The following is a 17,552-nucleotide window of genomic DNA, read 5'->3' as shown; positions in this document are numbered from 1 at the left end:
GTTTTTAACACGCCAGTTGGATTGAATAAGGTTGCCAGCACACCGCCCAGGTTGATCCGGTCCAGGTTTCTGCCCAGGGCAAAAATGAATATGCAGTTCGGATTTTTCTTTTTTATTTGTAATTAATCGGTGTGAAAATACTCGAACTACAGATTCATGCATGCCATGGGGCGAAGAAGAGGGGATTGAGAACCGTAGAATACATTTAAAAAAACTCTCCTATTGCTTCCTCGCAGTCAAAAAGACTTGAGCAGTCGGCGGCCCCGATTCGTGGTCTGGCACTAACTAATAATAATAATAAAAAAAAAAAATCACGGTACGGCTTTTCTTTTCTTTTGCTGCGCCCCCTGCAGGACCTGAGCCAGGAAAAGCAGGAGCGGGGCGCTGTGGATGACCGAATCGCGCTCTCCCCTTTAGGCCCGGCCGCCCGATCCGCTCCGGGTTTCGGTCCCAGCTTGGCGCGGCGCCGGCCCCCCGGGATTGGCTCAGAGTGCGGGCGGAGCGGCAGAGAAGGAAAGAGTTAGAGAACGGGACGGGGCTTCTCGTGCGCGCACCACATATACAGGTGGGGACCGCGATGCTGTGGCGCATCGCGCGGTTAAGAGAGCGCTAACGGGAGGCGACTTGGTTATTTCTCGCTGCGTTCTCTCTCCTTCGTATCTCGGGCGATGGGGGTCGGCGGATCCGTGCGTGCCCCTTAATGCGCTAACCCCCCCATCTCCCCCCTTGAATCTTTCCGATTTTAATTTCCTTCTCTTCTTCGCTTGCGCCCGCAGGGATCGGCCACCCCGAGACGCCATGGAGGAAGGCGTGCAGGCAAACATGGCAGACGAGGAGGTGCAGGGCCAGGGCGGCGTCCTGCAGGAGATCTTCACGTCGCCCCTCAACCTGGTGCTGCTCAGCGTCTGCCTCTTCCTGCTCTACAAGATCATCCGCGGCGACAAGCCCCCGCCCGGGCCGGAGGAGCCCGACGAGCGGCTGCCCAAGATGAAGCGGCGCGACTTCGCCGTGGCCGAGCTGCGCGAGTACGACGGCACCCAGAACCCCCGCATCCTGATGGCCATCAACGGCAAGGTCTTCGATGTGACCAAGGGCAAGAAGTTCTACGGGCCAGGTAGGAAATGGGACCTTGGTCTGCAAGCGGTGGGGTTTAAAAAAAAAAAAAAAAAGTAAACTTTTGTTTCCTATGGCCCTTTTGCTTGTCTTGGGCTTCCTTTTTTATTCTCTTGATAGAAAGCTTACTTTACTGAAATCTCAAGGTGAACACTTCGTTGCTATCTGGTGCTTAGTGAGCACCGTGCACCGCTTCGGGTGAAAGTCTGCTGGCCGAAAAGGTGGTGGATACATCAGCCCCAAAGCAATGCATCTTGCCCCGTACTTTTTCAGGTTCTTTTAAAGGGAAAGGAAGCTCGAGCCCCCGGGGTTCCCAGGTTAGCCACAGGCGAATTGGGTCAGCTGCGAACCAGGCCTCTGCATGAAATGCGGGGTCCTTACAAAGGGGGAGGGTCACCGGAAACTAATTCTGGACGGAAAGGGTGGTGAGCGCATAGCACGGCCTTCCAGGCGAGGCGGGGGTGGGGAATTCAAGAAGGCCTGGCGTGGAATGGGCAAAGATCAACCGGGGTTTGTGGCATTGCACCGGGAGGCGGACTACAATGGCTTTCGGATCGGTACCCGCCATCGGGCTCTCATCCTTGCTGAGGTTCCAACAAGCACGTTGACATTTACTTAGAACCACAAGCAAACGGGGCATTTAAAACCTTTAATAATCTCCTTGGGCCTGAAATAAAAATCTTTACAAAAAAAAAAAAAAAAGAGAATGCTAATGATTGTAGGTGCCAAATGAATCGGGAGAACAGTAGTTGTACACCTACCCAATTGGAGAAAGCAAGGGGCATTATTGGAGAATATCCCTAACGAATATGCCCAAGATAGGTCTGCACTGCCACACTGCATGTCTCATGTATATTCATTAAGGTTATCCTGAACTCAGTTGCAACATCCTTTCCAGGACTGGTTTGAATTGCTTTGTTTTTGAAATTAGACTACATACATCCTGCCTTGGCCTGTTTCCATGCTCGGCCTGGTATTTCACCGAGGGGTTGCTGAGATTTAAATCTGTTTATTTTTCCCAGGTACTGGGATGCACAGTACTGTGCATAGTGTTAAGTTTCACGGTGTAACTAGCAGGGCCTGTTTGTGCAGTAATCTGGGGGAGGGTTAGGAAAACCCTATAAAGGTTTAGAGTCTTAAATTCTTAGGCTGTGAACTTGCACTTCTACCTTATCTCTGTTCTTGTTCCTATGCCAACCAGCACTTTTGTAATAAGAAGTGCTCTTTCAGGATTCAAGGGAACATTTATTGCCTCTGTATCAGGACTCCTGGTATACAGCCAGGAGATCTTCCTACTTGAAGGCTAGGGTAAAGTGCATTTTCCTGTCCGCTTCTCTTTAAAATTCTGGGCTGTGGAAATGCCAGCTGCATCCATGTCGTAATATAATAGCCCTGAACTTGCATCAATCCTCACTGGTGTGAAGGAGCTGGAATTATCTGGTTACTGGGTTCCAGTAGCAATGGCAGACCAGTAGTTCTGGTGAGCTGGGAGTTGTGCCCTGTGGGTACCACAGGTTCACCCATCACTGCATTGCTCCTACAGCAGACATTTTGGTTTAACTAGTTGGCTGGTTACTACAAGATTGTTCCAAAATATTTAATGATTGTATGCTTAGAAGTAAAGCATATTGGCAGCTTGTGTGGCAAGTTGCGTGCATATTTGTGGTAGGATGTTTGGTTTACTAAGTTACCAGTCAAAGACATACTGTTAAACATTTGATGAAAGGTGTTGGCAGGCTGGAGCACTAACCTTTGGACTTGCCCTCTGATAGAGGTTTGCGCTCATAGTCCTTATAAAATATTTGCATGATGTGACCTGAGTGCTAGAGGCATCTTCTCTCTGTGTCTACACTGAGAACCCGTTTTTCCTGTCTCCATGGTTTTCTCTGCATAAATCTTTCTCTTAAAGATGCCATTTCATTTTAGATTTGCTTAAGTAGCTTCTCTTCTCCTTTCCTTCTCTGGCTGCAGTTGCTTCTCTTGTCGGCGGAGCTGACTGCACAGAACCATTCTTTCTTGAGGGCCTGGGTATAGTGCACTGCTGTATACACTGTACATTTTACAAAAGGATGAACCTGTGCACAAGATTGCAAAGGCTGTTATCAAGATGACCTTTTTTTTTTGTTTGTTTCAACAGCCCTTAGTGATTTAAAAAAAAAAAAAAAAAGTGTTTTGCTTATGGAAGTGTTGTCTAGCCTGTTTGTCTGACTGTTCCTCTCATCTGCGACAGTGATGTCACAGCTAAGAGCTAGCAGTGCTGGTGGCCAAACTCATCATATATGCACACTGGTGATGGAGCCAGCCAAGGACGAGCCAACAGGAGCTGAACTAGTGGGGTTCTCAAGGCCCTGCTAGCTGAAGGTGAGGAACCAGCAGTGGAGCTGCAGGGGTTCCCATACCCTACCAGTTGAAGCAGCATAGCGGGCAGAGTTCACTACACCCTGCCAATTGGAGATGAGTTGGTACTGAAGCAGCGCTCCTTGGTTCTGCCAACTGAAGAGGAGGATGAGCGGGTAGCTGTGGCAGGCTGCTGTTGGGGGAGGGCGAGGAGGAGGAAACTTGCGAGAAAGTGTAGGTGGAGGGACAACATGAGAAATTGCCATGCTGGGTCAGACCAAGGGTCCATCAAGCCCAGCATCCTGTTTCCAACAGAGGCCAAACCAGGCCACAAGAACCTGGCAAGTACCCAACCACCAAGAAGATCCCATGCTACTGATGCCAGTAATAGCAAAGGCCATTCCCTAAATCAACGATTAATAGCAGTTAATGGACTTCTCCTCCAAGAACTTATCCAAACTTTTTTTAAACCCAGCTACACTAACCACGTCCTCTGGCATCAAATTCCAGAGCTTAATTGTGCATTGTGAAATAAGTTTCTCAGTGTAGTCTTAAATGTGCTACTTGCTAACTTCATGGAGTGCCCCCTAGTCCTTCTATTATCTGAAAGTGTAAAGAACTGATTCACATCTACTCGTTCAAGACCCCTCATGATTTTAAAGACCTCTCATATCCCCCCTCAGTGATCTCTTCTCCAGGCTGAACAGCCCTGACCTCTTCAGCCTTTCTCCATCGGGGAGCTGTTCCATCCCCTTTCTCATTTTGGTCACTTTCTCTGTACCTTCTCCATCGCAACTATATCTTTTTTGAGATGCAGCGACCAGAATTGTACACAATATTCAAGGTGTAGTATTCACAGGGCCGGCGGAAGCACTAGGCGAACTAGGCGGTCGCCTAGGGCGCCAGCTTCCAGGGGGAGGCACTGCCCCGGTAAAATTAAGAGAGCCGCCGCCCCCCCCCCCCCCGATAAAAATAAAACAGCCGCTGCCGGCAGCCCGCCCCAAAAGACCCATCTGACCTCCCCCAGCGGTTCGCGTGGCTCCCGGTCCCTCCCGCTGCTCTTTCTTCCCTGCTGCCGTTGCCGCCGGGCTATCAGCACGTTCAAGCCCAGCGGGAACGGCAGCGGTGCAAAAAAAAAAAAAAAGCTGTTGCATCCGCGGCTGGTCTTCTTCCCGCCCCCCCCCCCCTGAACCGGAACAGGAAGTGATGCGCGAGAAGAAAGAGAAGTGCTGCGTGAAAAAATAGCGGCGACAGCAGCATCGGCCCCCGAGCAACTGAAGCAGCCGGTAATCGGGAAAGGAGAGAGCAGCACGAGCCTCCTGCGGCCGATGGGATTCTTCCTTCTTGGCCTGCAGGGGCTGGAGGAGGCAGCTACCGTTTGTGCTGGGGGGGGGGGGAGGAAGTGAGTGAGAGAAAGAGAGAGAAGCAGCCTGCCTGCCTGCCTGCCTGCCTGCGTGTGATTGAGAGTCTGTGTGTAAGTGAGAGAATGTATTTGATGGAGAGCATGTGTGTGTGATTGAGAGAAACTGGTCAGAGAGCTGATGTATGTGTATATGTGAGAGACAATGAAAGTGACTGCTCAAGGAGATGACTGATGTGTGAGACAGTCAGGGATGTGTGTGTGTGTGTGTGTGTGAAAGAGAGAAAAAGCATGGAAGTGAGAACTCTGGGTATGTGTGTGAGAAAGAAAGTGATTATGAGAGTGAGAAGCCCATATATGTAAGTGGAACACGGGAGTGGGAAGCCTGTGTGTGTATGGCATGAGAGAAACTGTTCAGGAAGGTGACTGGTGTGTGTGTGTGCCAAAGACTGTTTGGGAGATGATTGGTGTGTGAGAGACAGAAACTGGTCATGGGGGCATGACTGATATGGTGTGTGTGTGTGAGAGACATGGGCATTAAGGAAGAGGACCATGAGTATAGAGCTTAGCCACTACTGCTGCTTCTGGTGTGTGCTACAGCCTGCATGGAAGAGGAGTAAGAGAGTTGCTGGAGGGGGTAAGTAAAGATGGCTTTTTAAGTTTATTTTTCTTGATTGACTGCCATTTTAATTATTTAATATTATGTGATGTGTCTGCTTTTTTTGTTTGAGCAACAAGTATAGCTTTGGTTTATGTTTATTTTATTTATTTTTATTTATTTATTTATAAAAGAGTTTCTATACCGTCGATAAGACAAATCATCTCAATGGTTTACATGGCATAAAAATGTCAAATAAGTGTTCTGTTATAAATACAGACTTCGTTATTTTCATTAATGCATAATGTAAGTTAATTGTGTGGGGGGGGGGGGGCGGCATAGCTGACGTTTCGCCTAGGGTGCCTAATACCCTTGCACCGGCCCTGGGTATTCAATACAGTGGCATTATGACATTTTCTGTTTTATTAACCATTCCCTTCCTAATAATTCCTAACATTCTGTTTGCTTTCTTGACGGCTGCAGCACACTGAGCTGACGATTTCAATGTGTTATCCACTATGATGCCTAGATCTTTTTTCCTAGGTGGTAGCTCATAATATGGAACCTAACATCGTGTAACTACAGCAAGGGTTATTTTTCCCTGTATGTAACACCTTGCACTTGGTCTACATTAAATTTCATCTGTCATTTGGATGCCCAATCTTCAAGTCTCGTAAGATCCTCCTGCAATATATCACAATCCGCGTGTGATTTAACTACTCTGAATAATTTTGTATCTGAAGATTTGATAACCTCACTTGTCATATTCCTTTCCAGATCGCTTATAAATATATTGAAAAGCCCCGGTCCAAGTACCGATTCCTGAGGCACTCTACTTTTTACCCTTTTCCACTGAGAAAATTGACCATTTAATTCTACTCTCTGTTTCCTGTCTTTTAACCAGTTTGTAATTCACAAAAGGACATCGCCTCCTCTCCCATGACTTTTTAGTTTTCTTAGAAGCCTCTCATGAGGGACTTTGTGAAATGCCTTCTGAAAATCCAAATACACTACATCTACCGGTTCACCTTTATCCACCTGTTTATTAACCCCTTCAAAAAAATGAAGCAGATTTGTGAGGCAAGACTTCCTTGGTTAAATCTATGTTGACTGTGTTCCATTAAACCATGTCTTTCTATATGCTCTGAGATTTTGATCTTGAGAATAGTTTCTATTATTTTTCCCGACACTGCAGTTATCTCACTGGTCTATAGTTTCCCAGATCACTCCTGGAGCCCACTTTTTTTAAATATTGGGTTTACAGTGGCCACCCTCCAGTCTTCAGGTATAATGAATGATTTTAATGATAGGTTACAAATTTTAACTAATAGATCTGAATTTTCATTTTTGAGTTCCTTCAGAATCCTAGGATGCATACCATCCGGTCCAGGTAATTTGCTACTCTTTAGTTTGTCAATCTGGCCTACTACATCTTCCAGGTTCACAGTGATTTGGTTCAGTTCATCTGACTCATCACCCTTGAAAACCATCTCCAGACTTCAAGATGGTCACTGCTTGAGAGGCACAGGTTGTCGGCACTCCTCTTTTTCTTTCAAAATTATTACCATTATGCTTCATACCAAACGGAAGGCAAGGATTCGAGAATCGGGGCTAACCACCCCGGTTTCAGACTCTTTACAACCTACTATTGAGGGGTTCCTGCTCCCGGTCTCAGACACTTCAACTCCGGCAGCGTCTTTGGCGTCTGGCCCTGAAGAGCGGGTGGTCGTTCGCTAGACTACAGACCACCTTAAGCCCTGGAGCGCGGTTTACCCTCCCCATTGCCCCCAGTACCTCAAAATCTGGATGACTTTTCACCGCCATGTGTACCTTCAGGTACTAGATTGGCTGGCTGTTTTTGTGAAGGAATTTTCTCCTACAGCGATTTCAGCTCAGTCAGCTGTTTCCACTATTTCCGGTTCAGAGACCTCTGTGTTTTTGGAGTGCTCTGTGCCTGGAGTGGATTTGCAAATCTCCCTCCTCAGCTGATGTTTTCAACTCCACTGGGGAATATCGAAGAATCTGGGGAGTCTAATATCAAGCAGGAAGACTGAGGTATGAAGCCTAATTTGCTACATCCTGCTCTTCCAAAACCCTTGGTGATTACCATGGACTCTCTCTGGTCAACCTTAATGGTTCTGGAGAAATCCATATCTTCCTTAGTAGATGTTACTTTTGCTGGGCAATTTCAAACTCTTGAATCTGAATCTGCTTCCCACATGCAAAAAATTTCAGCATTAGAACTTCAGGTTTCTTCTTTGCAACAAACTCAGGACTTGCTGGTTAAATCTGATTTTTCTCATTTACATTACAAAAACTGGAGAATATAGAAAATTCCATTCAGTATCTAAATCTATGTATATTAAAATTTTCCTCAGTCAAATTTAATTTCCCTAACAGATATGCTTAAGAAATACATAATTGAGATATTGAAAGTGCCTAAAGAAATTATTCCAACTTTTGCTAAAGTGTATATGACAGTCTTCTAATCCAGATACAATTGATCATGATCCTGAACCAGAGTTGGATTTAACTCAGTTTTTGGAATCTTCAACAGATACTATAATATCCAGACGTGGGACTTTTTTCCTTTTTAATTTTGTCATGTGCTTTCTCTCATGATAGAGATTTGATACTAAAATCTTTTTTTTTTGCCATAGACTTCTTTTTTTGGACAAGTGTGGATTTTTCCAGACATCACTCGTTCCACTCAGGAACGTAGGAAAAAATTTATTTTAATGCGTTCTGAGGTTTTGGCAATGGGAGCTACGTTTATTCTTAAATTTCCTTGTCAATGTATTATTGTTCACCATGGTATTAAACATGTATATTTTGACCCGGCTCATCTACGTTTATATTTGGATGCTCATTGCACTGGTGATCCTGTTTTGAATTTTTAATTTCGACTAACGGATTTGTAATTAATGGTATTATGAGATGCCTCATTTCATGTATATATTTTTTTTCATAATGGATATGCGCTTATTTCTTTTCATCTAGGAACTCCTCCCTTTTTCCTTAATATTACACGTGAGGTATACTGTATTGCTTTATTTTCTTATTTCTTCTGTAATTTTGCTTATCACCTCCCATGTATGTTACTATAAGCTGGTGTGCTTGTTAATAATTTGAGAAATTACAATAAATGTTAAAAAAAAAATAAATCTCCAGAACTGGTATCTCCCCAGTATCCTCATTAGTAAACACAGAAGCAAAAAATTCATTTAGTCTTTCTGTATTGGCCTTTTTCCTAGCGTGTGGCCAGATGGACTCAGGACCAGTGGGTTATGTGCTCTTCTGCTAGCAGATGGGAGACTGAATCAGATTTCAAAGCTGACCTCACTCTAGATATACCCCTGCAGTAACCTCAGCTCTTCAGTATCTCTCCATCTCCTAGCAGATGCGGATACTATCCCACACACTAGAATAGTGCTAAGAATTACAGCAAAGAAGAAAGAAAGAAAAAAAATTTACCTTAAAGAAGATAGATCCGAAAATGCAATTTTACAGGAAACACAATACAGATTTCTTTGGCAGAGCCATATAACGCCCAAACGAGCCTATCAAATGAAAATTGCACAGACTCCTCAGTGTCCCAAATGTAATGATATAGCAAGCACCTATTTCCACTGCTTTTGGGAGTGTAGCGAGATAACTAAATTTTGGAAACAACTGGGCAATACCTGTCAAACAATTTTAAAAAAGAAATTACCACCAGACCCCAATCTTTGGTTTTTTGGAATGGACGACTCCCTGTTCGCTCCGTTGCCCAAGCCGGAAAGGTTTTTCATTTTAAGGGCGGGTTTGGTAGGAAAACAAGTCATTCTAACCCAGTGGCTCGCTACAGACCCCCCAAATCATGAGCACTGGTTTAAGAAGATGGTACGTCTGTGTTCTATGGAACATGCCATCTTGTCAAAGACGGAGCCAAAGAAGTCTGTACGCACATCGTTAACGTGGAAGGCATTTACTGAATATTTAAGTCCTAGAGTCTGCCACCGAGAGGACCCGTGGGCTTCAGTGATAGATCCACCAGCGCATACAGTCGTCGAGGAGAATCGCCAGGAGTGAGAGATAAGAGAACCAACAGACGAGTCCCTCAAAGGTCTCGCTTGGCCTCACCCGACGATACAAAGACCAACTGCAGGAAGAGACTGAAACATTCATAAAGGGGGAGGGAGGGGGGGGGAAGTAGGGTATGGGGTTTCTTGTCATAAGGAAGTTGTTTACTTGAATGTTGATTGTAAAAGGAAAATCTTTAATAAACAGATTATACAAAAAAAAAAAAGAAGACAGAGCCCCGCTCTCCTGCAGTGAAACCTAAGGGTCCTTCCCCAGTTGATAATTCCTGAGGTGATTTCCGATATCCGTCAGAGATGAGCCTCGGTCCCGTAGTCGGTTCCTGGCGTGGACTTAGCCCCAGAGTGGCTGAAAGGCAGCGGGTATGCTTCGGCCTACCCCCTAGTTCAAGACACCCACAGTTTATCCTGTGGCGGCGTTAATCGGTTGAGTGCACTGGCGGTCTCCAGTTTGGAAATTAGTTAAACCAGTTCAAGTTTTAATCAGGTTTAATCAAGTTATTTAAGCAAAGATATATCCACAGTGGCTTTTCGAAGAGAATACTGAAGAGCTAAGGTTACTGCAGGGGTATATCTAGAGTGACGTCAGCTTTGAAATCTCAGACTCCATCTCCCATCTGCTAGAGGAAGAGCACTATACCCATTGGTCCTGAGCCCATCTGTCTACACTAAGGAAAACGAAGTTATCAGGTAAGTAATTTCTCCAATCTTCACTAATAGCCCCTTTAACCCCTCTGTCATCTAACGGTCCAACTGACTCCCTCACAGGTTTCTTGCTTCAGATATATTTTAAAAAATTTTTATTATGTTTTTGCCTCTGCGGCCACGTTCATTTCAAATTCTCTCTTCGCCTGTCTTATCAGTGTTTTACTCTTAACTTGACAATGCTTATGCTTTTTCCTATTTTCTTCAGATGATCCTTCTTCCAATTTTTGAAGGATGTTTGCAGGAAAATTTGTGAGGCGGGAGGGTGAGTGGGGGGGAAGGGAAGAAGAGTATGAGATGAGAGGAGAGGCTCTAAAAGAGTGTGGTCCTGCAAGACAGACATCCTGTCACACAAGCCCATCTAGAACCGCTGTAACACACACTAACACAGACCCTCAGCAACTGTAACTCATGCACACCTCCCATCAGGCAACTGTAGCACCCCCCATCCATGAGAGCAATTGTAATATACACACACCCGCCATACCTCAGAGCAACTGTAACATACACAATCCTCTATCTCCCAGAGCTTTTGTAACACACACTAACACAAACCCTGAGCAAATGTGACACACTGTCAGTCAAAAAAAACTTTTCGTATCATAAAATGTGCTCTGTGTGCATCTGTGTGTCACAGTGCTGCTTATACAATAAAAGGACAGGAGCTGTTTGCACAGAACAAGATCTGAGAACAGGCCCAGAACGCGGAAGGACCTAACCAAAGGATGGCCTGAATCCTTTTGTGCCAGGTCCATGGTAAATCTTATGTTCTTATGAAGTGAACGACTGATATTTAACCCTTAGCAATTTATCTACTGCTGCAGAAAGACATTTGGTGGGGCTTTAGCACTGTTCACTGAAATAAGCTCTTGTGCACAGTGTTTTGGCTCCACCTCTCACCAGAGCCTCAGAGATGCCATTAACAGTGGGCAGGATGTTTAGGGAAGGGAGGGCAAAACCGGATTGGTGTTAATGTTACAGCGAGGCTGCGGCTTGGAGCATAAACTAAATCCAAAGTAGGTTTTGAGATGGGATTTGAAGGTGGCAAGGGTGAACTTGAGATTAATTTAAATGTTTGTCAACATTTATCCATATCTTCCTCTGCAGCTTCATTTGTCAAAATCGCTGTCTATGCTGGGAGGTGTTAATAACTGGATTGAATTTGCTGAAGAGGTTAGGGCTGTTCAGCTTGGAGACGAGACGGCTGAGAGGAGATATGATAGAGGTCTTTAAAATCATGAGAGGTCTTGAACGAGTAGATGTGAATCTGTTATGTACACTTTCGAATAATAGACGGACTAGGGGGCATTCCATGAAGTTAGCAAGTAGCACATTTAAGACTAATCGGAGAAAATTCTTTTTCACTCAACGCACAATAAAGCTCTGGAATTTGTTGCCAGAGGATGTGATTAGTGCAGTTAGTGTAGCTGGGTTCAAAAAAGGTTTGGATAAGTTCTTGGAGGAGAAGTCCATTAACAGCTATTAATCAAGTTTACTTAGGGAATAGCTACTGCTATTAATTGCATCAGTAGCATGGGATCTTCTTAGTGTTTGGGTAATTGCCGGGTTCTTGTGGCCTGGTTGGAAACAGGATGCTGGGCTTGATGGACCCTTGGTCTGACCCAGCATGGTAATTTCTTATGTTCTTATGCCCCTCTCCGGGCAGGTAAGCAGAAGCCAGCAGCCTCTCCTGTACAGCTTGCAATGCATCTCCCAGGATGATTTGTTAACAGCAGCAAGGCACTGCAGAAAGACTTTGTGAGACCAGGAGACTGGAATGGCAGATGACATTTTAATGTGGAAAAGTACAAAGTGGTTCACAGAGGGGAAAAATAATCCCAACCACAGGTATAGGAGGACACTGGGTTTTGAGTTAGAAGTCTCCACCCAGGAAAAGGATCTTGTGGACAGTGCATTGAAGGCCCCTGCTCAATGTGTCATGCTGGTCAAAAAAACAACTGAATGTTAAGAATGATTCGAAAAGGAATGGAGAATAAACAGAAAATAGCATATTGTTTCTGTATTGAGTCATGGTCCTACTGCATTTTAAGTACTGTGTGCAGTTCTTGTTGTCCCATCTCAAGAAAGGCATAGGGGAAATAGAAAAAGTGCCAAGGAGAGCGAGAAACATGAGAGAGGGGATAGAGCATCTCATCTACAAGGAGGCTACGCAGGCTCAGGCTCTTCAGCTTGGAAAGAGAAGGCTGAGAGGGGAACGTGATAGGAGGTTATAAAATCGTGAGTGGGGTGGGACTGGTAAATAAAGGATGGTATTTACCCTTCAAATAAAACTAAAACAGGGGACACTCCTTGAAAGTAGCAACCAACAGATTCATAACAAATTGGAGAAAGCACTTTGTCGCTCAGCGCACTGTCAAGCTGTGGGAGCTGTTGCCAGTGGACGTGGGCAAGGCGACAAGCATAGTGGGATTTAAAAGGGGTTTGGACAAGTTCCAGGAGCAAAAGTCCATAAACACATTGTTAGCAAGGGAGACTAAAGAAAGCCCTTGGTATCCCTGGGTGCGAGTAACAGGAATTAGATCTACTTTATTTATTTAAGTTTCTATACCGATATTAGTGGGGACATCATATCGGTTTACATCAAAAAACAAAAAGCTTGGAAATTACATAAAACAGGGTGGTGGGGAAGGAGAAATAGGAACTGTGAGAATGCAGATTAGGAAGTACATAGGAAACAGGCTACTCAGAGTGCCACAACAGTTCAAAATAAGCATAATATTTGTGAAAACAAAGAGAACTTTATACAAGGTTCATGGTGAGAATGCGAGGGGGGATAAGTTGATTTCAAGGGGTGAGTAGGGGATGTTGTTCTTGATAGGCATGTTGAATGGCCAGGTGGGCCATTTATGGGATATGCCGGGTGCATGCGACATGCACTGGCCACTGTCTGAGACAGGATGCATGGGATGTGCCGGGTGCATGCGACATGCACTGGCTGAGACAGGATGCATGGGAGGTGCCGGGTGCATGCGACATGCACTGGCCACTGTCTGAGACAGGATGCATGGGATGTGCCGGGTGCATGCGACATGCACTGGCCACTGTCTGAGACAGGATGCATGGGATGTGCCGGGTGCATGCGACATGCACTGGCCACTGTCTGAGACAGGATGCATGGGATGTGCCGGGTGCATGCGACATGCACTGGCCACTGTCTGAGACAGGATGCTGGGCTCATTGGACCTTGGTCAGATCCAGCATGGAAATTATGTTCTTAACCCTGTGTCAAGTTTGTGTCATCAGCAGCATTTCAAATCTCTTTTGCTACCTCTGTGCAAATTCAACAGATTTACTTGAGTTAATGTTTAATGGAGCATAGCAAACCCTATTGCACAGAGAGACAACTGACCCTGGGTCCTCTGCATGACAGTATACGCGGCGCCACCACCACCACCAAGCCAGTACAACTCTGTGGCATTCAAATATCGTGGATCAGGTTTCTGCTTTCATCTCATTCTAATACTATCAAAAGAAAATAAATTACCAACACCTTACAAAATGTGAACACAAACACTAGACAGACTGTAGCGGTAGCTTTACATACACAAATTAAAATCTTACAGCACAGTGTGGGTCAGGTGCAAGCCTTTTGCTGGCTGGTGTTTACAGCCCCTGGAGGGGAGGAAGTCCTGGTAGTTGCTCAGTGGTGACACCTAGAGGCTAGAACTAGGGTGTAGACATTGCTGGGCTCCAGGCCAAAGAACAGCACTGCAATGGCTGGACCTGAGGAACCAGGCCCCAGGTGGCTGTAAAAGAAGGCCCGTGGCAAGTAGAGGCGGTTTTCAAGTGACCTGGAAGTCTGAAAAAGCAGCCAAGAAAAAAAAACCCACAACTAACTTGGGGCATGATCCTGACTACCAGTGTGCAAAGAGACCTAGTCATAATTTTCTTTTTCTTTTCATGGCCTGCAGAATCTCTTGGCCCCCCACTTCCCTACCAATGTAGCTTAGCTATCTCAACAACTTTCCTCTGCCCACGCCTACCTGTTACCTGTGCACTCCAGGTCTGGACTGAGTGGTGACTAGGGCTCCCTGCAGCTCTGACAGGGACTTTGGATTGGTTTTACGTTATTGTTTTATTCTGTCTTGTTTGAGAATAGGGGTCCCTGGCTCACACACTCTGTACACCCATCTCCATTCCCTTCTTCGCTTGCTTACTGGGGAGCTGGTCCAGGCTCTGCTCGTTTGGGGGAACTGGAGGAATGTGCTGGCCGTGGAACAGGTGGCGGCGTAATAAATGCCTTTATCTTCTTTCTCCGACAGAGGGCCCGTACGGTGTTTTTGCTGGAAGGGATGCATCGAGGGGTCTTGCTACGTTCTGCCTGGAAAAGGAGGCTTTGAAGGACACCTACGATGATCTGTCTGATCTCACGGCTTCCCAGCGAGATACTCTGAGTGACTGGGAATCACAGTTCACCTGTAAGTATCTGCATTTGTGGCGATGGAAGTTGCATGACACAATACTGCATTTTAACGACCTTTGTTCCTATGCAAAACAGTTGGGGCTTGACAAGAAAAGAAACGTAGGAGTGGGGTGTTGTGTGTCTGGAGACGCGGATTGGGCAGGTCGCACGCGTGCCCAAAGATTTCTGTGAGCATTTGTACACCTGCCTGGCCCAGCGCATTCTCAGAGGATCATCATCGATGTGCTGGGGATGGATGCGCCTCTCTGGTGTTTCCGATATTACATCAGTAGGGTAGGTCAGCCCAAAGCCACTCATTGGGCTTGATGGATGGCTCACAGAATTGACCAGCAACCAAAAATGCCTCCAAATATCAGATTTGTAAGCATTTTAATACCAGAGCTTGGATGTATGGTGGTACCGTGCAGCCCTTCATCCAGTTTGGGGCAAAACTTTTTTTTTTTTTTGCCTGTCTCCCAGTTCTGGTTTGAGAACGCTGGCCACGTCTGGGGATGTTTGAAACACGGTCACTGATCACCTCATGAGGCAAGGCATCAGATCAGACTGATCCCAGAGAGGGGGTGTGTGTGTGTGTGTGCAAGGCATGGTGCAGATCAGTCAGTAGGAAGTGATTTGTGAATCTTGAACAGAAACTTTGTGGAAGCAGGGGGAACATTTTACCAAACTTTGTACTGAAATTTGTAATCGAGACAGTGACTATTACTCCTTGCACTGAAGGCATTTGCTTATTTTTCTAAGCCGCCGCTGCCGTAGAGCTGAAGCCAACTTTAGGAGAGAGCTGGAGTAATGACCAAGGGCTGTGTTTGTGCCTCTTACAGTTAAGTATCATTACATCGGCAAACTACTGAAGGAAGGAGAGGAGCACACAGAATACAGCGATGAGGACGAAGCAAAAGACAAAAAGAGAGACTGAAAGGCTAAAGGAAAGAAATCTATTTTTGTATCTCCAGCCCGATGCGCAACAACGTTCCAGATCTGGTTGAAACCGGCGTCGCCTAGAAAGATGCAGATTAATTTTTTCCTTAAGCCATAGCTGTAACAGGTAAAATGAAGCTAGCATATTAAGGCTTAATCAGAGTCCCATGCCTGTGCAAAACAGCAGTGGAGACTGCTGTTAAATAGTAGAGTAGTGTCCCTATAGAGTGTGCTGAAATCTTTAGGCTTGACAGAGTGGAAAAGGCAATATCGCTTCTGGACAGCTGCAATGGGCAGGGGGCTTTGCGGCCTTTGAGGTTGTGGCTTAGCTCCTTGCTCACTGCAGGACGGCTGCTGCTGCTGGTGGATATCCTTGCTAAGCCAGCAGTTCTCAGGACCGAAAACTGGAGCTGCATTTTAATACCAAATGTTGTTGTCTATTTGTAACATTGGGTCACTTTTGGTACAGTTCACTGGGCAACTGATTTTGGGTTCTGAGCTTGCAGAGACACGGTCTTACCTCTCTGATGTTTCTGACGTGACAGCAGTAGTTAGCTCGGCCTAGCCGCCGGTATTGTCTGCCACTTTTTGGGATTTATGGATGAATAAACACTAATTGGCTGGTTGAATTCTTCATTTGAATAGCAAGCAAACAAAAAAATGCTTAAAATTCAGTTTAACAGCAGAAGTTGGGTGTATGGCACTGTCATGTATGCACCCATCCACGCTTTGCAGGGCCAGCATTTAAAATAAACACAGTAAAATGTAAAAATGATTCCACCTTACTGCAGATTAAGCATTCCCAAATCTATGTACAGTGATCCAGAACGGTACTGGCTTTACAGAAATGCTTCCAAAATTGATCTTTCCATGGCTGCCTACAAAGCACAGAAAAGATGCAAAAATAGTTAATTCCAAAAGTTAGTTGGTATTGTCTTTTAAATTAGATATTTTTTTAAGATTCCTGTTTAAAGGCATGTACTTTTACACATGGCCTTATAATAGCATTACTGCTCTGGCTAAAAAGCAGAGGCCACCCCTTTGATTTCATGCAGACCGCTGGGGTAGTGCAGATCCTACTGCAGAATTGATCAGGGTTCCTCCGTCGTGATACATTTGCTTCCTTCTCCAGTCCTGCTAACGGGCCAATGCCTGCTTGGGTTCTAGCTCCAGGGGCCCTTTAAGGGTGAGGAGAGGGTAGAGTAAGACTGAGGCTATAGCACCCTGTGACTGTTCCCCGTCCCTCGGCAAAGGACACAAGGTTTAATCGAGTTGAAGACCAGACATTTTATGCTGCTGTTTCTTACTGTAAGATGAACTGATTGCACTGTTCTTTTGCAGTGCATTATATGAACGCTTGGACCGGTTCAAGACTTGTGTACATCTTGGTTGCATTGTTATGGGTTCTTTGAAAAATAATTAAAATTAAAAGCCATTTATCATCCTTGCAGACTGTGACCATGCTTTCTCTTAAAAGTGTTGTTGTTGTGTTTAAGTCCCTATGGGCTTGGAAATTTGTTGTCTAATCCCTGTTCCTAATGAACTGCATGACCCTTTTTGGTTTCATGAGGGGAGGTCTGGAAAAGAAACTTTTTATTATAAGTGATGCACATGAGCTGCATTCAAACCACATGCGGTTCTAAGGCACATCAGTCTATCTGCTTTGCAGCAGATGCCTTTTGGCTAAGGCTTGAGGGGTGCACCATCTGTGCCGAGAGGTAGGGAGGGAAGTTTTGTGTGGCACAAGGACAAGTTAACAGGGGATTTAGAAACTAGCAAATTTACACACCTAACAGCTTTTCCCTGTACGTACCTGGATCAGTCCAGACTCCTGGGGTTTGCCTCCCCTCCAGCAGATGGAGACAGAGAAGTTTTGACTGACTCCGTCCTATACCCCTGAGGTGCCACCTAGAGTCTGTCAGTATTTCTCAGGGGTATAGGGCGGAGTCCGTCAAAACTTCTGTCTCCATCTGCTGGAGGGGAGGCAAAACAGTCTGGACT

The 17,552-nt window shown here is 45.5% G+C and overlaps 1 protein-coding gene across 1 annotated transcript; it reads left to right on the top strand.

Annotated features, from left to right (window-relative positions):
* Positions 1-404: 404 nt before the first annotated feature.
* On the top strand, positions 405-16,998 carry PGRMC1 (progesterone receptor membrane component 1). The gene is made up of 4 exons (XM_029607602.1): positions 405-565; positions 777-1,114; positions 14,476-14,631; positions 15,455-16,998. The coding sequence occupies exons 2-4, from the start codon at positions 799-801 to the stop codon at positions 15,547-15,549; spliced, it is 567 nt and encodes a 188-aa protein (XP_029463462.1). The 5' UTR covers positions 405-565; positions 777-798; the 3' UTR covers positions 15,550-16,998.
* Positions 16,999-17,552: the final 554 nt, after the last annotated feature.

This window comes from Rhinatrema bivittatum, chromosome 6 (genome assembly GCF_901001135.1).
Source record: "Rhinatrema bivittatum chromosome 6, aRhiBiv1.1, whole genome shotgun sequence".
Lineage (NCBI taxonomy): Eukaryota > Metazoa > Chordata > Amphibia > Gymnophiona > Rhinatrematidae > Rhinatrema > Rhinatrema bivittatum.
This window is presented reverse-complemented; position numbering and strand designations above follow the sequence as displayed.